Source organism: Balaenoptera borealis, assembly GCF_965194805.1.
Source record: "Balaenoptera borealis genome assembly, chromosome: 5".
NCBI lineage: Eukaryota > Metazoa > Chordata > Mammalia > Artiodactyla > Balaenopteridae > Balaenoptera > Balaenoptera borealis.
The window spans coordinates 72,429,943-72,455,395 of NC_138862.1; the positions used below are offsets into that span (position 1 = coordinate 72,429,943).

Sequence of the window (25,453 nt, forward strand, 5' to 3'; positions counted from 1 at the left end):
ACAGAGACCTGTTAATAAAAGTGAAATTTGGAGAGAGCATTGAGGACTTACAGACCTGCCGACTCTTAATTAAACAGTACATCCCAACAGGACTTTTTGTGGATCCGTATGAGTTGTCTTCATTACGAGAGAGAAACATAACAGAGGTACAAGTGTTAGAGGGGTTTTTTTGAGAGAGAAATTATTGTAGGGATGCTATAATTTGGATTAAGGCTAAATAGGTAAGACAACATTGTAGTACTTTTGTATTGATTTTTTTAAAGTGTATAAAGTAACCTTTTAAAGATAGGACGGGAGTATTCTTTAAAAAGTGAGTGATACCTGTCATACTTGTCAGTAATAAGCCAACTAAACTGATGTTATTAAAGCTTCTCTTTGAGAAGATTAATGGTTAATAAATACTGCTTCAACAACAACTTTGTTAAATTGACATATACCCCAACACCTGTATAATTTGGGTATGGGAGGAAACGAAACAAATATTTATTGGATATCTGTATGACAAATATCTTCTTTTTTCTTAAAGGAAGCAAGGTAAAATTAAGCATTATAAGAAAGATTATGTCCCACACCCTTTACATAGATTAATCTTATAACAACCTTGGAAAGATTGCATTTTATAGATAAGGAAACAGGCACAGAGAGGCCAAATAACTTATCCAGGATCACATAGGCAAATGGAAAAGCCAAGAAATGAATCCAGGATTGTCTGATTGCAAAGTTGTCGTTCTTTTGGGAAATAAATCTTACTCCTTAGCTAAGGGTTTTGCTAACTTTGATAAGAATCACCCATGCAGGTTATTGTCTGCCTGGGAAAGTTTAATTCAGCAGTTCATATTGGACCCCCAAATCTGTTAATGACTCAAGTGATTCCTATTAAGAAATTTTGGGGAACACTGTCTTAGTTCATAGGATTATAATCTATATATGAATTTTTAAAAGGCAAAATGGATACGCTTGGAGTCATTTATGATGGCGGTTTATTTCTAATTGTGGTTTAGGCCAATTTCTTCACCTGTTTTATTAAGTTTGTTTTTGAGTAGGTAATTACATTTTCATGATTCAAAATTCAGGGGGTGTAAAAATGTATACATGATAAGCTTCCACCTATTTTTTAACCCCCAGTCACCATTTCTTCCTGTGTTCTGGAAATACTGTGTTTTTGGAATCATAAGTTTCACTCAGTCAAAATGTGTTCGGACTTCTGCCTTGGCCAAGTTGGAGAACAGGGACCAGATTTACTTTCCCACTTAAACAACCAAGAAATAGACAAAATATATGAAATAATGGAAAAAATAATTGAATATCAGGCAGTGAAGGCAGTGAAATCTTAGAGGTGGGAAATAAATAAGGTTAGCCCTTCAGTTGTCCTAGCTTTTTGCATGAGAGTTTTCAGGCTGTAGTACAGGGAGGGTGAACCCGAGCAGAGCCTGGTGAACTTCTTGAGTTGAGGAGATAAAGGTAAGATTTGGGAAAGACCAAAGCCACTAGAATTCACTAGACAGTGTACCAGAGAGGAGAGAACTGCAAAGAGACAAACTGCAGAGATCCATAGAGGTTCCCCTCAAGTACGTAGTTGAGTATTAATTAATGCATGCATGTGAGGAAACTGCTTGATGCTGGGAAAAGAACCATATGAAAAAATTAGAGGTAACAGTGTCTCACACCGGCTCAGTTGTAGTGCCTGTTCCCAACAACCAGACTAGGAAAATCCTCGTAATTCACTGGGCATTGGATAGATTAAACAGAAGAACTTTTACTCAGTAGTGGGGAATACTAAGCCCTAGACTGCACATTGCTTCAGTCCTGCTTAACAAATTTCAAAACGAAGACCTTCCAAAAATCAAACTGTTGCAAGTAAATTTACTGCATTCCAAACAAAGCTCAAGAATATTTATAGGAATGCAGAAATATCTAGCACCCAAAAAGATCAAAATGTCTTGACTCTAATAAAAAGTTTGCAAGGATGCAAGGATGTGGGAAAATATGACCTGTAATGAGATAAATGAATCAGTCAAAACTGATGCAGAACTGACCCAGATATTAGAATTAACAGACAGGCCAAGAAAATAGTTATTGTAACTGTATTCCATATGTTTAAAAAGGTAAGTAGAGAAATGGAAGATATATGAAAGGACAGTTGACCTTTTAAAGATTAAGACTACAAAGTGTGAGATGGAAAATATTCTGGATGAAATTAATGGCAGATCAATGCAGAAGAAAAGATTAATGAACTTGAAATCATAGCAATAGAAACTACCAAAAATATAAAAGAGATAAAAAAAGAAATGTATTGAGGTAAAAGTTTTGCAATAATTATGCAAGACAAAAGGCATACTTACTGTATAAAAAGTTACTGCAAATGGATACGAAGAAATCTTAATCTTCTTTTAAAATATGATAAAAGTAAATATAAGTAAGCATATATGTGTGTGTGTATATATATATATATAGAGAGAGAGAGAGAGAGAGAGAGAATAAGTATATTAAATATATGTAACCTTACAGCCCATTAAGAATATGCAAACAAAAATAACAAAACCCCACATTTTGTATTAAGTCAGCATAATCTTAAGCAAGTTGTTACATTACTCACCATGGTCATGAATGTGGGCAAAAGGGCTTGCTCACTTAGTGATATGGGGATATAAACTGTTACAGTCTTTCCACACAGCAGATTTTTAACATGAATAAAAGAGCTTTGAAATTTTCAAAAAAAAAAAAAAAAAAGAAATGTAAAAAGTGAGTAGAGCATTAGTGAGTTATGGGACAACTTCAAGTGGCCCCCACCATAAGTGAAACTGGGCTGCTTCCAAGAGATGTCTGCACCCCTGCACTCATTGCAGCACTGTTTACTATAGCCAGGGTATGGAAACAACCTAGGCGTCCATCAGTGGATGAACAGACAAAGAAATGTCAGAGAGAGAGATAGATATGAAAATGAGAGCTATATATAAATGTGTATATACATGTGTGTGTATGTGTGTATATATATGTGTATATACACATAAATATGTATACACACACACAGACACACAGTGGAATGCTGTTCAGCCATAAAAAAGAAAATCCTGCCATTTGCAACAAGACACATGAACTGTGAGGGCATTATGCTAGGTAAAATAAGTCAGAGGAAGACAAATATTGTATGATCTCACTTATATGTGGAATCTAAGAAAAACTGAACTCAGAAACAGAGAGTAGATTGTTGGTTGCCAGGGGTGAGAATGTGGGAAAAATGGGTAGTCAAAGAGTACAAACTTCCAGTTATAAGATGAGTAAGTTGTGAAAATCTAATGTACAGCATGGTGACTATAGTTAACGATACTGTATTGTATACTTGAAACTTGCTAAGAGAGTATACTTTAAAAGTACTCACCTCACACACACACACACACACATAAAGGTAATTATGTGAGGTGATGGATGTGTTAACTAATCTTATTATGGTAATCATTTTGTAATATATACATATATCAGATCTTCATGTTGTACACCTTAAACGTACACAATGTTGTATGTCAATTATATCTCAATAAAGCGGGGGGGAGGTGTAATGGGAGTCCACAAGGAGAGAGGAAAGAGATGGAGATGGAAAAAATATTTGGAGAAATAATGACTGAGGGACTTCCCTGGTGGTCCAGTGGTTAAGAATCCTCCTTCCAATGCAGGGGATGCGGGTTCAATCCCTGATTCGGGAACTAAGATCCCACAGGCCACGGGACAACTAAGCCCGTGCACCATAACTGGTGAGCCTGCGTGCCTCAACTAGAGAGCCCGTGTGCCACGAACTATAGAGCCCACGCTCTCTAGAGCCCACATGCCACAACTAAAGAGCCCATGCACTCTGGAACCCATGCGCCGCAACTAGAGAGAAGCCTGCGTGCTGCAATGAAGAGCCTGTGTGCCATAACAAAAGATCCTACATGCCACAGTGAAGATCCGGTGTGTCACAACTAAGACCCAACGCAGCCAGAAAAAAAGAAATAATGGCTAAGAAATTTTCAAATTTGACGAAAACTATAAACCCACATATCTACGATGCTCAAGTACAAGAAATATGAAGGAAACTACACCAAGGTACATGATAATCGAATTGTTTAAAACAATGATAATGAGAAAATCTTAAAAGCATCAAGATGAAAAAAACACATGTAAAATACAGAGGACCAAAGATAAGAATAACAGCAGATTTCTTGCCAAAAATAATGCAAACAAGGAAATGGAGTAGCATCATCTTTATTGAAAGAAAAAACCTGTGAATTTAGAATTCTGTAGCCAGTGAAAATACCTTTCAAGGTGAAGGTGAAATAAAGACTTTTTCAGAGGTACAGGCTGAAAGAATTCATTACCATCAGACCTCCAATACAAGAAATGTTAGAAGAGGTCCTTCAGGCAGAAGGAAAATGATACCAAATGAAATCTATATGTACACCAAGGAAAGACTAGCACTTGAAATGATAACTACATGGGTAAATATGACTTTTTTCTCTTATTATTTAAATTTTTCCAAGATAATTGACAAAAAATAATAACAATGTAGTGTAGCCATTCTTAACCATGTCTAAGAATAAAATGTATGATAGCACTATCACAAAAGTTGGGAAGTGAAAAATGAAATACACTTTTGTAAGGTTGTTTTACTAAATGTAAGGTAGTTTAATATCACTTGAAGGTAGACTCTGCTACATTAAAGATGTTTACTATAAACCCTAAAGTAACCCGTAAAAATAACAAAATAAAAAGTTGTAGTTAATATGCCAGCAAAGCGGATTAAATGGAACTATAAAAAACATTGAGTCACTCGGAAAGAAGGCAGAGAAAGAAGATAAAGGGAACAAAAAATAGACGTAAGATATAGAGAACAAGATGAATTGAACTTAACCATATCAATAATCATATTAAGTGTAAATGTCTAAATATCTCCATTGAAAGGCAGAGATTTTCAGATTGGATAAGAAAGCAAGACCCAACTGTACGTTGCATACAAGAAATGAACTTTAAATTTTAAAACAAAAGATAGAACATGCTCACACTGATCAAAAGAAAGCTGCTATATTAATATTAGGCAAAGGGATTTCAGAGCCAAGACTATCACCAGTGCTAAGGAGGGTCATTTTGATAAAGGGATCAACTAATCAGAAGGAATAATAATAATCCTAAACATTTATGCCACTAATAACAGAGATTCAAAATGCACAAAGAAAAACTGGTAGAACTGTAAGGTGAAATAGACGAATCCACAGTTATAGTTGGAGACTTCGGTACCCTTCTCTCAATAATTGACATAATAAGTAGACAGAAAGTTGATAAGGATATGGAAGATTTGAACAAAACTATCAACCAACTTGACCTAATTAGCATTCATGGAACACTCCACCTGACAACAATAGAATACACGTTCTTTTTTAGGTGTACATGGAATATTTACCAAGATAGATCACTTTAGGCCATAAAACAAGCCTCAATAAATTTAGAAGAAGTCAAGATGTCCAAAGAATATTCTCTGACTACAAAGGAATTAAATTATAAAGAACAGAAAGATCTCTAGAAAACCCTCAAACATTTGGGAACTAATTAGCATACTTCTAAGTAATCCATGGTCAAAGGAGAAATCAAAAGGGAAATAAAGAATTTTGAACAGAATGGAAATGAAAACACAAAATATCAGAACTAATGGGGTACTGCTAAAGCTGTGTTTAGGGGGAAATTTGTAGCACTAAAATGCCTATTTTAGAAAGAAGAGAGGTCTCAGTCAGTGTTTTCAGCTAAGCCTCCTTAATCTATGAAAAGAAGAGCACATGAAACCAAAGTAGAAGAATGTAAATAGTGAAGGTCATAGCAGAAATGAATGAACTAGAAAACAGAAACACAGTAGGGAAAGCCAGTGAAACCAAAAACTTGTTCTTTAAGAGGGATAAAATTGATAGACCCTTAGCCAGACTGATTATAAAAAAAAATAAGTAGTTAGAATTAACATCCCTGTGTCAGAAAAGTATTGTACATTTCATTTTTATAGTTTTACATCTTTACATTATACAAGTTATTCAAAGATACCAATTACTGTGTCTTAACTGGGGAGTGTTTTGGGTTGTTTTGAAAGAGCTCTAGCCTATGAGAGAAAGATCTGTTGAATGTTACAGATATAGTACAAAAGTTTTATAGCTTAATTCATTTAACTTTGCTCTGGTGGTTTATGACACGTGTAGTTGAGTGTTGTCATGAAAAAGTATAGGTCCATGTCTGTTAACCAGTGCATGTTGCTCTAGGATTAATTTTTGTTACATAATTTCAATTTCTTTTTTTATTTTATTTTATTCATTTATTTATTTATTTATCTATCTATCTATTTATTTATTTATTTATGGCTGTGTTGGGTCTTCGTTTCTGTGCGAGGGCTTTCTCTAGTTGCGGCAAGCGGGGGCCACTCTTCATCACGGTGCACAGGCCTCTCACTGTCGTGGCCTCTCTTGTAGTGGAGCACAGGCTCCAGACGCGCAGGCTCAGTAGTTGTGGCTCACGGGCCTAGTTGCTCCGCGGCATGTGGGACCTTCCCAGACCAGGGCTCGATCCCGTGTCCCCTGCATTAGCAGACAGACTCTCAACCACTGCGCCACCAGGGAAGCCCCTATAATTTCAATTTCTTGATAACATTCTGTTGCCATTGTTTTATCATGGTGAAAGTGGAACAATGAATTCTGACTTTTGTGGATCAGCGTAGAGTCACTGGACTTTTTGGGGTTGCACTGATGGTTTGGCACGTGTTTGGGAGATTTACCAGCATCCAACTATTGTCTAGATCACTTTTGATTGTCAGGTTATGATTTTCAAAAATATTTCTCTATTACTTTGAATCTGAAGTGATACACATACCTGTAACTCTCTTTGGAGATTTTGATCACCTGTCAATTGGTGTACCTACTTGTACATTTCCCCCTCTTCCCTATTGTACCTAGGTGTCAAGAAATTCATAGCCTAAACTCCTGCGTCGGCTCCAGGACCTCAGACTGTTGTTTGTGGACTAGCTTCTGCTGGTTCTTATTTGATCTTGGTTTAAAATGGATTTGGGTCTCTGTTGAGGTTCATTAAAAAGAAATTATCCCCATTTAAAATTTTGAGACATAATTCACATGACATAAAATTCACCGTTTGGAAATGTGTAATTTAGTAGTTTTTAGTATATTCATAAGGTTGTGCAACCATCACCACTATCTAATTCCAGATATTTTCATTACTTGCAAAAGAAAACCCCTATAAGGCTGATTTTTGAGATTCAGATACCCAGAATAAAATTTTTTGAACCATCATCAAATAATCCTTTGACCAACAGGGCCCTACCTGAAGACCAGAATGCCATGTGTAGCAATTTGCCTCATTTTCATTATATCCCATCTTAAATTCATATTAAAAATATTCTCAATTTTTGGCAAGTGACCATATTTTTATTTCCATGGACAAATAAGCAATAAACAAACAAAAATAAACAAAACAGCTCAATAATTAGAGAAGCTGAAGATCATAGTACCATCATAAATTCTAAATAGCACAATCAGGAATATACTTTGTTAGTCCTACTTACTACACTTAATTTTCAATTAGATACATGGGCTATTTTATATTACTTAACCTAATTGAATAGGAGAGTCAGTTTGACCTGGCTTTGAATCTTGTCTCCTTTACTTATTAGCTACAGTATATTGTTTATCCACCCTGATACTTTGTTTGCTCATTTATATAATGGGGCTAAGAGTTCCTACCTGATAGGGTTCTTGTGAAAATTAAAGGAGATAACATATATAAACCACTTAGTGAAATACCTAAGTACTCAAAGAAGGTTATCTTTATTATCCTGTCATCTGTGTTGACGAGATAGAAAATTTGGGCTTATGTGTTATTTTGATTTGTAACTAGTTGTACCCAAAGAGAGTTCATTAATAAATTTCTAGCAGGAGGTCTCTAGTAAAATTCCTTAGGGGTTTGCTCTTGTGATCCTCCTGGTCAACATTTTTATCCTTAGATAAAAATACGGAAGACACAGTTATCAAGTTCATAAATGTTACATAAATGCTGGTTGACAGATTGGGATTTCAATTAAATCTCAACAGCATAGAAAAAGTGGACTGTAGCCAGAAAGATAAATTTAATAGAGAGAGATATAAAGCCCTGCATTTAATTAGTAAAACATCAATTACTCGAAAAAATAGGATGGGAGTTATTTAAAGTTTTGTGCAAAAAGTTCAAATGAAAAATATAAGAATGAATAGGCAGAGCACAGGGTCAGTGAAACTATTCTGTATGATACTGTAATGACTGATACGTGTCATTTTACATTTGTGAAAAATCCATAGAATATACAATGTAAAGAGTGAACCCTAACTTAAACTATGGACTTTAGTTAATAATAATGTTCATCAGTTGTAACAAATGTACCAAACTGTTGTTAATAATAGAAAAAACTCTGAGTGTGTGTGGGAGCTGTGGAGAGTATGTGGGAATGCTGTTATTTTCTGCTCAGTTTTTCTGTAAAACTAAAACTGCTCTAAAAAATGAAATCTATTAATTTAAAAAAATAATATATAGAGAGATAGTATATAGATATGTGTCACACTGAAATGAGGCTGCTAAAAAGCTAATGCAATTTTTACACCTAGAAACTGAAACAAAAAAAAAGCTAATGCAACTTTTGCTGAAGAAGGTAGTGTCGCTACTATTTTCTCTGAGTATTTTGGAAGGCAACTGATAAGATGAATGGTTTAGAAACCATGTCATGAGAAACCAAGAAAACTGCATATTTCTCTGGGGAGGAGAAAACTTAGTGGAGGCAGTGTGGTTGCCTTCTGATGTATAAGGGACCCTTAGTAAAACAGAGGACATATTTATTGCAGATATTGTAAGTATCGACAATTGGTGAATTATTATGGGTCAGAGCATCAAGTTTCTACTAATAAAAAAGGAATAATTTTAACAGTACATAAAGTGAGATGACTCAAAATAATGAACTCCCTACCAGTCATTGAAAGCATTAAAATAGTGGCTGGATACTTGATAAATACCCTCATGGAACAGTGGTTTAACTTGATTACCTCTAGGTTCCTTATGACTCAAGATTATATAATTCCTTGACCTTTGCCAATAAGTTCTGTTACTCCTGTGATGAACAGAGAAGAAACAACATGTGAAAATATAGCACTTGGTATCACTGTCAAATAGAAGAATTAGAATGCTCGCTGTGGTGGGTAGAAGCTAATGCTGGTTTTTTCTCTTTCCATAAAGAATCTAGAGAAAACTTGCATGTGTGTATGCATACACACACACACACGAACACAGATTATGTATATAATGTTGATATACATGTGTATGTGTGCGCATATGTATATATGTGTGGTTTCACACATAAATATGTATGTATGTGTATATGGATACATTTGTAAGTTAGGGCTAATTTCTGCCACATATGCAGTTTTACTTTTGGTGTAGAATACTTACTTTAAAATGTTTTTTTACCATATTATTTTTTAAAAGAATCATTTACCATTTTTTCCATTAACTTTTTATGCCCAGTATGGAAAGAGTGCTGACCTTTGCTTAGACTTCCTGACCGCAGTGCTCTATCTTACTCACTACCATCTTACTTCTGTGAAGAACAGGAAATTAGCAGAATGACACCAATCATTTTAACCCAATACTGGGTTAACTGTTTTTGTCATAGTTTTCATACTTATTGAATAATGCTATATTTATTCATGAAATTTCTTTTCTTAGTACCTGTGTAGTTACCTAAACAAAGTTTGATAAGGAAATTACATAGAAATTTTTATTATGGGGAAATTTCACACCCCAGAGTATAGTTTCCTCAGTTTACTTTTAGTAAATGTCTATTAAACACACATCACATCTTGTGTTTTCTACTTAAAATTGAGGATGGAAGGGGAATGGAAATTGTTTATAAGGGGGGTTTTTTGACATTTTTGTTCATCTATATAACAATCTTCTGGTTTTATTTTTTTTTTAATCTTCCTCATTCATTTCTTCTGGACTAATATTTGTTTTCTTTTTGACAGGCAGTGATGGTTTCAGAAAATTTTAACATAGAGGCTCCCAACTATTTGTCCAAGGAGTCTGAAGTTCTCATTTATGCCAGACAGGATTCACAGTGCATTGATTGTTTTCAAGCTTTTTTGCCTGTGCATTATCGCTATCATCGGCCACATAGTAAAGATGGAGAAACCTTTATTGTGCTCAATAACCCAGACTTATTGATGTATTGTGACCAAGGTAAGGATTGCAAGTCTTTTTGGAGAGTTGAAAATAAAATTAAAGGTATGATGGTAAGTCTGAAGTCAAGGATGGTGATGACAAAATCATGTTTCTTTTTTCTTTCTTTTAAACTTTTTGATTGTAAAATAAAGCACAGATATAGAAAACTTCACAAATATATAGTTTAGTGACTTATTAGAAGGCAAATACCCATGTAACTACCACCCAGGTCAAGAAACAGAACTTTGCCAGCTGCCCTCGCAGGAGCCCCACGTGTCCTGTCCCAATCTCCTTTCCTGTAAGAGTAACCCACTCTCCTGACTTTTAATCACTTCCTTATGTTTCTTTATACTTTTATCACTCAAGTGAGCATTCTTAGACACTGTAGCTTAGTCTTGCCATTTAAAAAAAATGTTATTTCCATTGTCTCTTAATTTACAGATTTCCCCTCTATCTCCTTTAAAAAAAAATTTATCTGTTGAAGAACCGGGGTCATTTGAGACCCTATCATTGTTGGGGTTTGGATGATTATACTTATTAGTTCATCTGACTTCTTTATTACTTGGAAATTGGCAGCTGGCTCGAGAGGTGTGATCAGATTCAGGTTTGATTCTTTTGGCAAGACTATAGGTGGTGCTGTGTTCTTTTATGAGTGGGCATATAATGTCTGGTTGTTTCTTTTTTCAGCCATTGATCCTTATTACTCCTTTGCTGCTTTCTGTTTCTTCATACTGATACTGCAGGATTTGTAGCTGTTAGTGCTTTGTGTCCACTCACATGTACTCTGGTGTTTAGGGGGGATACCTTGTCACCTAGTTTTGTTGTAAAAGTTGTCTATGAGTTATTGGGTTTGTGTGTGATTGTTCTTTCTGCTTTTATGTGTGGATTTTTTTTTTTTCGCTGCGTTGGGTCTTTGTTGCTGCATGCGGGCTTTCTCTAGTTGTGGCGAGTGGGTGCTACTCTTCGTTGTGGCGCGTGGGCTTCTCATTGCGGTGGCTTCTCTTTGTTGCAGAGCACGGGCTGTAGGCACGAGGGCTTCAGTAGTTGTGGCTCGCGGGCTTAGTTGCTCCACGGCATGTGGGATCTTCCTGGGCCAGGGCTCGAACCCGTGTCCCCTGCATTGGCAGGTGGATTCTTAACCGCTGCACCACCAGGGAAGTCCCTATGTGTGGATTTGAGTAAATTAAAAAACTATGCTCCTATCATTTTCAGTCTTCCTACAATCAAGACTTTAAGAAGCCCCTTTCAGATTTTGGTTCTTTGTGTCTCCAAACAGAAGTCAGTAGCACTGTTACTAAAGATCGGCAGATAGAAAGTTTTTAATCATACATTTGCTGTCATCATATATTTCATGATGAGAAAACTTAAAAAGTATTCAACTGTGTTAGCTTTGTTTATCCAACCTAGTTTTCTGTTTCTTTTCATGGTACCTTTTACTTACCCTAAATAAACTTTGGAAAAGTGCCCCCTCCCAAGAGAGCACCTGGGGTTCTGGAATTGTTCGTTTTTTTGGTCTGAGAGTTCTTTACACGGGTGTATTTTTTCTACGGAAATTTATCGGTTGTAGGTTTAGGATCTGTTCATTTTTCTGAGATATGTTATAATTCAAAAAAAGTTTAAGTTAAAAAAAAATGGCCCCTGGTGTAGTGGGATTTGTTAAGAAGTCATGCTCGGGGCTTCCCTGGTGGCGCAGTGGTTGAGAATCTGCCTGCTAATGCAGGGGACATGGGTTCGAGCCCTGGTTTGGGAAGATCCCACATGCCGCGGAGCAACTAGGCCCGTGAGCCACAATTACTGAGCCTACGCGTCTGGAGCCTGTGCTCCGCAACAAGAGAGGCCGCGATAGTGAGAGGCCCGTGCACTGCGATGAAGAGTGGCCCCCGCTTGCCACAACTAGAGAAAGCCCTCGCACAGAAACGAAGACCCAACACAGCCAAAAATAAATAAATAAATAATTAATTAATTAAAAAAAAAAGAAGTCATGCTCAACTTCTATACAGTCTTTGTAATTTTATGATTTCCTAGGCATCCATTTAGAACAGGCTATTAAAATAAAACAGCACATGATAGTTGGGTCCAAATCATGTACATTGTGTATTAAAATATTTGAATACTCATATCCCAACATGAAAGACTGGCCTAGCCTCTAGTCCAGATCAGTTTTCTGATATGGTGTTCTACCACTTTTTCTCAGAGTTTCCAATTTTGAAATGCTGGGCTCAGTCAGAAGTGACAGCTCCTTGTGCTTTGAACAGTAAGGATAACTGCCAATGGAACAATATGAAATATAAATCAGTAAGTTAATATTTTATGTTTTTAGGTCATGCGGCCTCATATAAAACTCTTTCTATAATGTTTCTGCCACGTTTAAGGGATTAGCATTTTATATTCTATCATAGAAAGCTGTTTTTTTGTTTGTTTTTAATGTTGTTTCTTTGTTACTAATGGCAACAGTCATAGAATCATTTAATTTGGGGGGGTGGGGATTTAGAGTTAGTCCCAGTGCCTCATTGATCCAGAGCTTAAGTATAGCTGATGTGCTTTTTAAAAGTGTGGAATGGTAAAGAAAAACAGTGGTGTGTCCATCTGATTTTAATCAATAAAACTTCACTTTATTTAGAACTTTTTATTAATTTCTGAGCAACAAAATGAATTAGTTGACTTCATTATATTACACAGAAAAAGTGAAAAAAGGAAAGTAAAACTCTAAAGTTGTATCATTTCTACTGTGGTTAAGTTTCTAGACAGTTGTATTGTTATTATAAATCTAAATCTAGGCTGTTTCAGGCCATTTTTAGCGTTTTAACCTCCCAACTTGTTTTCAGTTATTAAATTAGGTAAGTATTAGTACTTCATTAACACTGGCTTTGTCTAAGGAGTCTGTAGTTTTCTACTTACCCTCTTGAGCTAACATAGTCTACTTTCCTCTCTTCAGACTGGTAAGTCTTTGTACAACATATCTCTTTTCTTTCCCTCTTTTTTTCTGTTCTTTTGTTACTCTTTTAAGAGCTGCCTTTTAACTGATGCTTGTAGTATCTGAATTTCTCTTTGTTCCTAATTCTCTTTAAGACCTGTTTTCTTTGGTTGAATGGCACAATCTGTGTCATTATTTTTACAATTTATTTTTACAAGCAGTCAAATGAGTTTGCAACAAAAGTAAAAAAAATTTAAAAATTTAAACTAGCAGACAACGTAACTGTCAATCAGATAAACATAAAGCAGATTTGTTCATATGTGTGGATATTTAGATTTGAAGTGTTTTCCTCGTAGTTGCTTAGAAGTATGTCTACCAGCTAACTCAGAAAACCACTACTGACAGTGAAGACCTACTGCAAAGCCTATTATTTTGTATTGGAGAACCTTCTTTGAACAGACAGTTGGAAAGATGTATGATTGTGCTAATATCTTATGCAACATAAATTTGCTTTTGAGATTTCTATTGCCATAGAGTACCTGAATTTTTTTTCAAACTCTAAAATACATCTGGAGAATTACATTTGATTTTCTTATGTGAATGAAGAGTATGATTAATATTTATACTATTTATGATGTATTGGTTTAAAAAATTTGTGGTGTGCATTGCTACACAATAAATAATCACTCTATTAAAACATTTTAAATTCAGTTCTCTTTAAGACCATGTAACTTGAAATAGGAGGTCGTAATTAAGTACGTTGATTTTTTTCTTTGTTACATTTCTTGTTTATATATACCAGAAAAATAGGTGACCATTACTAAGATGGTGATCTGTACTAAGGCTTGTTTTAAAATGCCATTATTTGAAAGATAATTTTAGATGGTACTTTGTTACAGATTGTGTTGGTAACTTCTTTTTTGAATGTGAAAGTGTAATGCATGCCATTTATAAAAAGAAACCAAAAATAAAAGAATTCCCAAGTTACCTAAATTTTAATGTTTTTCAAAACCTATTTTTAAACCATGAAATTTCCCAAAGTTTCTGATTGAACCCCTTTATCTTCAAAACCAAATAGAAAACAGAAACCAAGTTGAACATAGGAGAACTTTTGTATTGCTAGTCAGTATTGCAACTACTTGGATGTTTTAAAAACAGTAAAGGACACATTCAATTGTGTAATTTGTGAATAACAAACTTTAAAAAAAATTTTTGGCTGCATTGGGTCTTCGTTGCTGCACGTGGTCTTTCTCTAGTTGCGGCGAGCGGGGACTACTCTTCATTGCGGTGCACAGGCTTCTCATTGTGGTGTCTTCTCTTGTTGCAGAGCAAGGCTCTAGGCGTGCAGGCTTCAGTAGTTGCAGCACGTGGGCCCTAGAGTGCGTGGACTTCAGTAGTTGTGGCGTGCGGGCTCTAGAGCGCAGGCTCGGTAGTTGTGGCACACGGGCTTAGTTGCTCCGCGGCATGTGGGATCTTCCTGGACCAGGGATAGAACCCGTGTCCCCTGCATTGGCAGGCGGATTCTTAATCACTGAGCCACCAGGGAAGTCCTAACAAACTTTTAAAAGCTGTTTGAGGAGAGAAACAGCAAAACAGGAATGAATGGATCCTTTAGTTTTATTGTTGTTTTAATGTTTTTCCTTTAGGGCTTCAACTTCTAGATAATTCTGTATTCTAATATGAAACATAGTAAGAGGAAGTAAATGTTTATATTGATTACAGAGGTGACATTAGGATATAGCCAGTATTTTTAAACAATATACTCAACTCTATGTAAAAAGCAGAAAAAGTCAAAGCTAATGAGAATTTAAGAATTATTGTGGGAATTGAGTCTGATTCTGTTACATTAACTGAAATGTTGAATTTAAAAGAATCATTCAAATAATAATGTTATATGTAGTATAGCAATGGTTGAAAGATATTTAAAAGAAAAAAGAAAAAGTTAAAATTAAAAATCAAAGAAGTAGTGGTTTCACCTTAGGACATTGATCTTAAATGTCTTTAACTTCTCTATCCATCTCTCTCCCTAGGTATATAAGAATGCGAATCTACAGGTTCCAGTGGGGCTGACCATACATACCTCTTTAGTGTGTTCTGTGACTCTGTTTATTACCGTCTTGTGTTCTACTTTAATCCTTGTGGCTGTTTTCAAATATGGCCATTTTTCCCTGTGAGTTTTATGTAGTTAAATGCTTTCCATAAACCTAAATAAGACCTATTCATTTGTGACTAGAAGTGTTCTAGAATTATGTCATTACTTTTGTCTTTCGTCTTCATTTATGGCTAATATTATGTTTACTAGAGGAAATTCTGGATGATTCTCAGCTAATTTCAAAATTCAGTGCTCTGTTGTGTAGACCTCTCATAATCCTCAAGCATCAAGTGCCAATAGAGGAAACTTAATTCTGTTAAATTAATATTTATCTTGTGAGAAGTGACTTTATCTTCATTTGTGTTATAAATGAGTACTTTATGTATTAGAGACAAATTATCGCTAAAAATTGAGAAAATTGTTATAAGATTAATTTGGATGAATCAGAGTTTATTTAAATGTTAATTTTATGAGAATATTAATTTATCCAGTGTTTCAAAGAAAATCATTAAAGTAGGACAGCTAAGAAATTATTAATATCGAAATTGATTTTTCCTCAAAGCATTTCCATTCTCCTTTTCTATTTTATAATACTGCTTTTGAATATATGAATTGGCAAAGGTCTTGATGAAATTAAGATTAAAGAGTATATTTTATTAAGTTGTACAGTTACAAAACTTTGTTGAATCTTCGGGCAATTTTTTAAAAAAACAAAAGGTCTTGATTTACTGTTTTTCTTTGTAAAAATTAGAAAATAAAGTAAATGCCGTAAGCTAATTAAAAAATAAAAGGGCAAGCATGTTCCAAAACAGAAGCCAAAAAACTGGGGTATGTTGGCATTGTTTGTTTTCTGTGGCATAATGGGATATGATGTACTTTATATATGCTATCACTGGTTAATTTCCTAAAACACTCTGGTGTTTTTATGGAATAAATCTTTCATAATTTGGCACGTATAGTTTGACCTACTAATAACAGTTCTTTTTTAAGATGTGTTTGAGAACTTATGTATTGAGAAAGGCAACCCAATGCCATAAAGCAGAAATATTAGAGATCTTTAAAATGATGAAAATTTCAACCCAGTCTTGTTTCATAGCTGTTTAGTATTTTCTTATAAGACAGAATTCCATGTCTTTTTTTCACAGTGGGATTAATATAGTGGCTTGAAATAGAATTATATGTCAGTAAAGATTCAGTAACATCAACAACATTTTGGAATATGGTTAGTCAGGTGAGGGAACACGGTACTATTTAACCTCTTAAGTGTGTGTGTGTGTGTGTGTATTTTCTTTTGCACATCGAAGCCAAGTTCCTCAGTATTTAAATGTTTTCAAGTTAATATTTGAGATTGTGGCTTGGAACATGATTCAGCCATTTTCTCATTTATACAGGTATTCAGAAATGTAATAAAAATGTGAATGTGAGTGAAGATACTTTGATATGACTTTTCTTGCCTGATAAATACTTGCAGATGACATCACTTTTAATATAACAGCATTTCTGGTTTTGAACTCTTTGTATTATCTTCTTTGGATACTTAAGAAATGAATAAGCACTTTATTTTTTAAATCAGTTTTGTAATTCTGTGTATGGTCTTTTTTGTTTATAGCCAAGAAAATGGGTATTGTTCTGCTGGTCATTGTGTTCCAGTATTTGTTCCACTTTTATGGTTTATTTTTCTTAAAGTATCATGTAATGTTCTTTGGATGAAAAAATAACAGAGACTCAACTAAGGGTGGTGGTGGGGTAGAGATTGGTGTGTGTGTGTGTGTGTGTGTGTGTGTGTGTGTTTCTCAGCCACTCTACTAGGAACTTAGATTATTTAGCTAGATCTCATGGAGGATAGTACATACGTGACTTGGGAACTGAGAAAATATTGATATATTTCTGCTCTAATGATTTCAGAATATAATGAGTTTAAGGATTACTCTAGTCACATAGTCTATTCATCTCATGCTACTCACCTATATTTTGATGATTGATACTAATTGATATGATATGGAGATAAAGAACTTAGGGTGAGGTGACTAACACCTACCTGTATTATCCATCAAACTTACAAAATATACTACCGGCAGGTAGTTGAATATAGGGTTTAGTAGGCTGTGAGAGAATGAAATAATATAGAGAATTGTCCTGGTCAGTGATAGGATGGTAGGTTTAACTGCCTATCTGATTTCTTGCACCTCAGACCTTACTTCTGGGATTACCTTCCTCCTGAAGTATATCTTTTTAAGATGTTCCTTTAGTAGGTCTCTGTGGTTGGTAACATCTCTGTTTTTGCTTGATGATATCTTTATTTCACCCTCACTCTTATTACTGATAATTTAGCAAGATATATACTTCTTAGTTTAGTTATTTTCTCTTGGTAGTTTGAAAATATTTTTCCATTGTCAGATGGCACACATTGTTGCAGTCGAGAAATCTATGCTAAATTTAATAGTTGTTTCTTTGTAGCGGTGTCTTTTTTTTCTGGTTTCTTTATCTTTGGTATTCTGCAGTTTCACTTTGATGTGTTTGAGAAGATTTCCTTTACTTATCTTGTTTGGAATTCACTTTGCTTCCTGAATCTGAAGGTTCTTGTCTTTAATCCATTCTGGAAAATTCTTAGCCATTATCTCATCATATACTGCCTCTTTTGTTTTCTCTTTTTACTCTCCTGAATTTCTCATTAGGCAAATGGTATACCTTCATAATCTATCCCCATGTCTCTCAGTCTTTCTTTCATATTTCCTCTGTCTTTGGGCTGCTGTCAGTAATTTCTTTTGATCTGTCTTCCAGTTTATTAATTCTCTCTTCAACTGTGTGTAATCTATTTAACCGAAACATTGGCTTTGGTTTCAATTATTATATTCTTTATTTCTAGAAGTTCTACTTGGCTCCTTCTCAAAGCTTCTTGGTCATTTTTTAAAAATAGTATCTTGTTTCTTGTTTAAAAATAGTATCCTGTCTTACTTTGCTTAATCATTTTAATAAACTTATTTTATATTCTGTAATCAATAATTCCAATATCTAAAGTTCATGGGCTTCATTATTCTGTTTATGGTTTCTGGTGATTCACTTCTGGCTTATTTTCTCAGATGTATTATATTTTGGGTGCTCATGTTTAACTTTTGATAGCCTGTTTGTCTGTGGAAATCCTTTCAGTCCTGTGTTGAGAGTGAACCTGTGCAGTGAAGATTTGTGTTTGTTTCTTCCAGGCCTCCAAGCATTACCAGCCTGGGACATTTTCTTGACTAAGTTTCCTGGGCAGTGTAGGTACTATAAATTTGAACTTTCAAACCCATGTGAGGGAAAGTTTGTGGTTATGAATTCTAAAGGGAAAGTTTTTTTCCCCTCGATGCCAAAGTCCAGGCTAAAACTTACCAGTATCTGCATATCGCCCTGGGTTGGTCCAGGGAATTTTTTTTTTTCCAGTGTATTCTTAGAGGGTACAGCCCTTTGAGTTTTCCAGCCTTGTGCAGGATTATAATCCCAACACCTTCTACAGGCCCAAGGCCTTGTCTTTGGTCTCTTGTCTTATGTGCAGCCAGTAAAACCATAGATTTTTCTGAGATAAGTAGGTTCTTTCAACACAACACAACACAATAGGCTTCACTGACCTGGTTACTACTCTGGTTTCTTGCTCCCCCCTCTGGGTTGAATGTGGAGTTTGGAAGACTATCAGATGTATTCCTCTTTCTTCCTTGAAAGCTTAGTTATGCCTTTGAAAGGATGTTCTATTTTATCCAACATTTTTTGTGTTTAATAATGGGACTGTTTTTCAAGTTACCTAATAGCATGCCACATTGCTCCTTGAATCCCTTCTCTCGTACTCTCCGTATCAGTTGAGTTTTTCACTCTACATCTATCAGTAAGAACAGTCTGGCTACTACCTATCTGCACTTCCATGGCTATTGCTTTAGCATCAGTCATGATTAATGCCTTCCTAGTTCATTCCCTTCTATTCTTGCATCTCAATACTCCATTCTCCATGTAGCAATCTAGTGATTTTTTTTTTAATAACTTTATTTATTTATTTTTGGCTGTGTTGGGTCTTTGTTGCTGTGCGCGGGCTTTCTCTAGTTGCGGTGAGCAGGGGCTACTCTTCGTTGCAGTGCGTGGGCTTCTCATTGTCGTGGCTCCTCTTGTTGCGGAGCACAGGCTCTAGGCTTGCAGGCTTCAGTAGCTGTGGCACGTGGGCTCAGTAGTTGTGGCTTGCGGGCTCTAGAGCTCAGGCTCAGCAGTTGTGGAGCACGAGCTTAGTTGCTCCGTGGCATGTGGGATCTTCCCCGGCCAGGGCTCAAACCTGTGTCCCTTGCATTGGCAGGCAGATTCTTAACCACTGTGCCACCAGGGAAGCCCTCTAGTGATCTTAAAGTGTAAACCAGGTAACATCACTTCCTTACAACTCTTAAACTTCTTGGAATCAAGTCCAACCTCCTTACCATGTCATTTAAGATCCTTCCTGACCTGAATCTTGTCTTCTCTAGCGTTTTTTCCCACTATGCTACTCTTCTTGCACTAAACTGCAGTTACACAGGCCTTCTTAACTGACCTTAGTAAGTTCTTTTCTTCTTCCTTCTGTCTGTAATGCTCCTGGGAGCTTCTCATGGCTAACTCTTTCTGTTCTCAGCTTAAATGTCACCTCATTAAAGATGCCTTCCCTGGCCACCTTATCCAAAGTAATCATCCTAGTTTTTCCCTCATACCAGATATCACTATTTTAATTATTATGTTGTCATATTTGTAAGTTCCACAAAGACAAAGTGACTTGTATTCACCCTTGTATCCCTGATATATCCAGCAGTGTCTGGTACATATTAGACACTGAAATATTTGTAGAATCAGTGAATACATTAATGAACTCCTCCATGGATAAAAATGAGGCCTTAATTTGCAAGGAGGTGGGGCTTAATTTAGCACCAAAGTATATTAAGAGCTGTAGGTAAAAAGCAAAATGGATAGTGGATGAATTCCCAGGAACGCGTATCCTAGAGCAGGTTCATATAAAAGGAATCGTCTTTCAGCATCTTTGGTTGGCCACAGACCTGACTGGAGGCAATGCTGAATTACATGAGGAAGTGGCGGTGTCTCTCAATATAAAGAATACCCAAAAAAGGCGGGGGGTTGCGGGGTACGGGGCTGGGGGGTGGCGGAGATAAGTGGTACACACCTCCAAACTACAACTCCCAGCAGGCCCCGCGTGAGCCCGCCCACTGGGAGGCGGTGCCCGTCTCCGCCCCGTGGAGCTCTCTGCTTCGGCCCCACCCCTCCCCGCTCCGCGCCGTAGCCCTCCCCCAGGGTTGTGGCCACGCGCAGCGGCGGCGGTTGTTCCGCTTCCCCTCTGGCCTGGGCCGTCGCCATTGCCGAAGGCTCCCTACCCTCCCTTCCCGGCGCCCGCGGGGTTCGGCTGCCGCCCGGCCTAGCAATAACAGCAGCTACGTTCCAGCGCGGTTCCTCTTCCCGCCCAGCTTCCCTTTCCCTCCCCTCCCCGCCCCGTGTCGCGCGCTTGCTCGGGGCGGCTCCTGAGCTCGCCGGGAGCTCGGCCGGAGGCTCCTCGCTGGGGCGGGGACCTTTCCTCGCTTGGGGTAAGTGTGCAGACAGGCCGGGACGCGGGCCGTCGCTCTTCTTCCTTCTTCCTTCTCCGCGGCCTGGCCGGCGCGAGCGGCCCGGGGCAGCTAATCTGCCCCGCGCGGGGCCGGGAAGCCGCCACCTGCGTGCCTGGAGCCGCAACTCTTGGGGCGGTGGCTCATTGTCTGCGCCCTCCGGCTGTTTTCTTCCCCGACTGTAGCCTGAAATGGGAAGCTTGCTGGGCTGGTGAGGTCTAACTCTTCCTGGACCCGGCCCTACCCTGAACCCTGTCGCGCCACGGTCTCTGCCCTGTTGATCTCCCTTCCATCGCGTTTCCAACCTCCTTTTCTCCATTTACTTTTGTGTTGTGCAAAACGTTGCGGGTTTTGTTCCTCGATTTTTTCGTCTGTTACAGAATCCTAGCCCCTCCTTGCTGTCTCTCTGGTCATCCCAGTTTCTTTGCTTAGGCATATTGTCTAGGGTCCCTTTACTGTTTTCTAAACTGCAATCTGTGCTCTCTTCCATATTCCGCGTTAGTAGAAACGAATAGTTTTCCGAGGGTTTGAGGGCCTCCGCTTAAGAACAGAACTTTCGGATCTTCTCGTGATTCCTGTTTGATCTTCAGCCAGGAGGTGAATATTTGCTTCTTTAGGTAACTTAGGTGAAGGTTGGCTTTCACCATGTTTGGCTTTCTTTCAAACAACATACACAACATGTTGCCGAATATTCCTCAGTGGACTCAACCTTTTGACTAATTCTTTAAAGATAGAGTCATCCAAGAACTGAAGAGTGGAAAGTAATTGCCATTGTCAGTCGTTGTGGAGTTGTACTACCAGTCCTTGTATCTTATCTTTAATGGGAATTCTCTGGGCAGTGCGAGCGTGATTTCTCTCCTCCTTGATAAATAATGCTAACTCCCACTGGTATAATTATCTGTTTTATTTTACAAGTGATCTATAGTTTTTTGTTTTCTTTTTAAACCTCTGTAAAAAGACAATCAAAATGGTTAGGCCTAAAATTAGACTACGACGAGCAGTGTTTTGGATCAAGGTTGTGCACGTCACGTTTTTTCCCCTGCTCTGTTTGACTCTTCCGCTCTTGTAAGTAGGCAGGATATTGAAATGTAGAAGAATTTGCTCTGGGGGTTTTGTTTTTGTAGGTTTATTCAAAACAGTAACATTAAATAAAGTTAGATTGGGATGAGGCAGTGAACAGTAATTTTTAAAGCAGGTTAGAACTTGTCAACTTTGACAGGAGCTCTGTGGCATTTGTAAAACACACTCATAATCACTTATATATATTTTGTATATATGTATGAAAAATATATATATATAAATGAAAAAGCTTTGTTCATGTTCTCCTATTAAGGGTGTTGATTTGTTAACTCTTTTCATCCTTAGCTTTTAAATCTTTCTAGTAATTAATTAACCAGAAACACTGATTTGCATTATGAAAAATGAACCTTAAAATGTTTCTGACCCGTAATATATGTAGGTCTTAAACTCACTTTCATGTTTTGGTGAAAGAGGTTGACCTAAATTCAGTGAATTCTGTGTTTTCACTTCAATTCTGTCATTTTGGTAGTGTCAGTTGTCCTTAATTCAATGAGAGATCTTCTTGGCCTAAGGGGTTAAGGTCTAGAAATGTTGGAGTGTGAAACTAGGTCTGTTGATGTCAGCTTCTCTGCCAGTTCTTTCTACAAACAGACGCTTTTACTGAGGAAGAGTTCTGGGTATTCTGCTTCTCTCAGGACCTTGATTCTGGTTTACAGTTATTCAAAGAGAGAGTTATTCTTTTGGACTTTGTGACATTAAATACTAGCCTTGAAAACCCGAATTCATAAAGTACGTTTGTGGTTGGAGTCTATCTACTAAACAAATGAATAAGGGGTTCCTATGATTCTCTGATCTTTATGAAAGGGCGATTTCCAAGTAGACGTGGTTAACAGTGGTGTATCTTTTCAATTGTACTTTTTTAAAGAGAAAACTTAGAACTTGTTCAGGTAGCTAAAGATAAACTTTCAGTTATTCTTTTTAGAAGAGAGAGACCTTGTTCAAAAAGCTAGGGATGAAATAAATAGGTAGGTATTGTTAAATTCTTCCTATGTTTAATCTGTCAATATTGATTATTCTAATATTTGAGTATAATATTTCTTTTGGCTTTCTGAATTTTCTACTTATGATTAAAGTGTGAAACTGCACCTTCTTCAAGTCTTTAAAGCTTTTGGGTTCTGATCAATTTGTTTTCAAAAGCCCTTCCAGTTAGTTAGAGGGGGTAATTCCAGACTAATCAGGGAGGGTGTTAAGTTACTTGCGAATCTGAGTTGTCCCTGGTATCCTTTTTGTACCTTGGTAGAAGCAGAGAGAGATGGAAAAAAATAGCCCCCGTTGCCTTGAAGAAATACTAATTATTTTCTTCTGTGACCAGAATTGAGTTTCACTACTTCTTCATTTTACGATCACTAACCTGAATAAGAGTAGTCAGTCTGAACATTCATGCCGGATTTCAGAGGTCTAGCCTCTTATCTTTGAGGTACAGTAGTACTTGTCATTCCATGTATCACAAGTGGTGAGGAGCTGGAGACCTGGATTTCAATGCTAGCTCTTCCACTTGACCCTGGGCAAGATACATATTCTTTTCAGCTTGTTTTTTTCATCTGTAAAATGAGGATTAATAATAATATAATACACATTTCATAGGGCTATTTAGAGCAAATGAGATAATGCAGGGAAAAGTACTTAGCAAATGCAGTGTTTAAGTGATTAATAAATGTTAGTTATTATTAATATTAATATTAATAATATTAATAGTTAATATTCCATTCTGAAATAGGTTTTATATTTAATTGCTTCTACAGAAAATGTTATACTTCCAAACTTAGATTTAAGACTGCTTTCTGAAAGTGATTGGAATCTCAGGGCCAAGTTTCTGAGACCATAACTGTTAAAAATTACTTTTCAGGAAAAAAAAATAGTTTCATCACTGAAATAAAATACAGGTTTTTTGAATACATGTTTCTCAGATTTTAAAATAGGCATACTTCTCATAGAAAATTTAGGAAGTAGTGAAGACTATTAAGGAATGGGACAAAAATTACTATACAAAAATCACTTAGCCCCCAGAGATAACCATCATAACAGATGAGAATAGTGCCTTTTTTCCTTATTTTTAAATTAAATTCCAAAGGTAGTCACTACATGCTTATTACAAAAGGTTCAAGTCAATTATTTAGAGTTGAAAGTGAAAATTACTTTCCTTACTTTTTAGTCCCATTCCTTACAGGTGCCCACTGTAAACAATTTTGTTTTCTTTATGCAATTAGAAATAAGCACAGTGTGTATGTAGTTTTACCTTGATTTTTTTTTTAATTAAAAAATCTAATCATTATAAATTCGTTTCCATCTCAGTACTTGTAGTTAAACCTCATATTTTTAATAATCATGAGATATTCCATTGTATGGTTGTACTTTACTTAGTTATTCATGGTTATTTGTTATTTCCACTTTTGGGCAACTAAAACTGGAGTTTTAATGAACTTCTTTATACCTTTGTGCACATGCACATGTATACAAGTATTTCCATTAAAAGGATTCTTAAGTGTGCATTTTAAGTTTTGATAGATGGCAAATTGCCTTCCTAAAAGACTATACTAATTGAATTGTAGAAGCTCTTTACACATAGTAGATATTAATACTTTGCCTTCTGTTTAAGACGATCTTTTACATTTTATCTTTATCAAAAAACAGTCTTCTGTATTTTCTTCTGGTACTTTAATAACTTGTATTTGAATCTTAATACTTCCAGATTTTTTTTGGGGGGGGGGTGGTGCTTGGTGGGGTAAGAGTTTGGCTACTGAAATAAAATACAGGTGTAACAATATTTCAGGAGTTTGAGGTTGGTGTAAAACTTAGTCCCATTATAGGGATTCAGAAAGGAATATTTTAATCATTTTATTGTAAGCATCACATCCGAAAAGGGGGGGAAATGCCCCCTTTGGCCCCTATTTCTTGTCATCTACCTAATTCATCCTCATCCTTCAAATTTCAGCTTTTGAGTATAGCTTTCTTTGGGAGTCTTTCCTGATTTCCAGTATGACTTAGATATTCTTACTGCTTTTATATGTTTTCTTAACACGTCCATAATCTTTATTTGCAGTGTGCTGAAAGAATGAGTTATTCATCTGGAAATGAGTTATTTCTCAATTGTTTTCAATTGAAATTAGTCAAAAGGGAGGTGCAAAGAACTCAGTAGTGTTGGTTAAAAGTGATGCACATACATATGTATGCATACTTTTAACCGCTTTTTAACCTGCATTACTGAGTTCTTCCTAACATCTTTCTGATCAAGCTGTTACCTTGTAGGTAATATTTTTTCATGTAAATGTTTAATAGGTTCTGGAAAAACACAAGGTTTTATTTTAATCTTGCATTTATTTCATAAGAACAAGGTTATTTATTTCATAAGAACAAGGTGTATTTTAATCTCAGCTTTTAAAAAATTAATTCCTATTCCGGGAATTCCCTGGTGGTCCAGTGGTTAGGATTCTGCACTTCCACTGCAGGAGGCATGGGTTTGATCCCTGGTCATGGAACTAAGATCCTGCATGCCACGTGGTGCAGCCAGAAAAAAAAAAAAAA

At 36.4% G+C, this 25,453-nt stretch overlaps 2 protein-coding genes across 5 annotated transcripts in view; both read left to right on the forward strand.

Annotated features, from left to right (window-relative positions):
- The window catches only part of PIGX (phosphatidylinositol glycan anchor biosynthesis class X), a gene marked incomplete at its 5' end in the record, with an annotated part of 37,130 nt that extends 20,434 nt beyond the window's left edge, over positions 1-16,696 (forward strand). Inside the window, 4 exons of the mRNA XM_082393602.1 lie at positions 5-146; positions 10,062-10,275; positions 12,452-12,552; positions 15,202-16,696. Of these exons, the coding sequence (XP_082249728.1) occupies positions 5-146; positions 10,062-10,275; positions 12,452-12,552; positions 15,202-15,345 (601 nt within the window). The 3' untranslated portion in view covers positions 15,346-16,696. The remainder of the gene's footprint in view (positions 1-4; positions 147-10,061; positions 10,276-12,451; positions 12,553-15,201) is intronic.
- A 3,829-nt stretch (positions 16,697-20,525) lies between these two features.
- The window catches only part of PAK2 (p21 (RAC1) activated kinase 2), an 86,516-nt gene continuing 81,588 nt past the window's right edge, over positions 20,526-25,453 (forward strand). Inside the window, exon 1 of one of the 4 annotated variants that reach the window (XM_082393287.1) lies at positions 20,526-20,833. The gene's annotated coding sequence lies outside the window, so the exon portion shown is untranslated. Of the gene's footprint in view, positions 20,834-20,906; positions 21,063-21,356; positions 21,449-25,453 lie in introns of those variants that run through there. The other 3 variants (XM_082393288.1, XM_082393290.1, XM_082393289.1) reach the window with 3 other exon arrangements.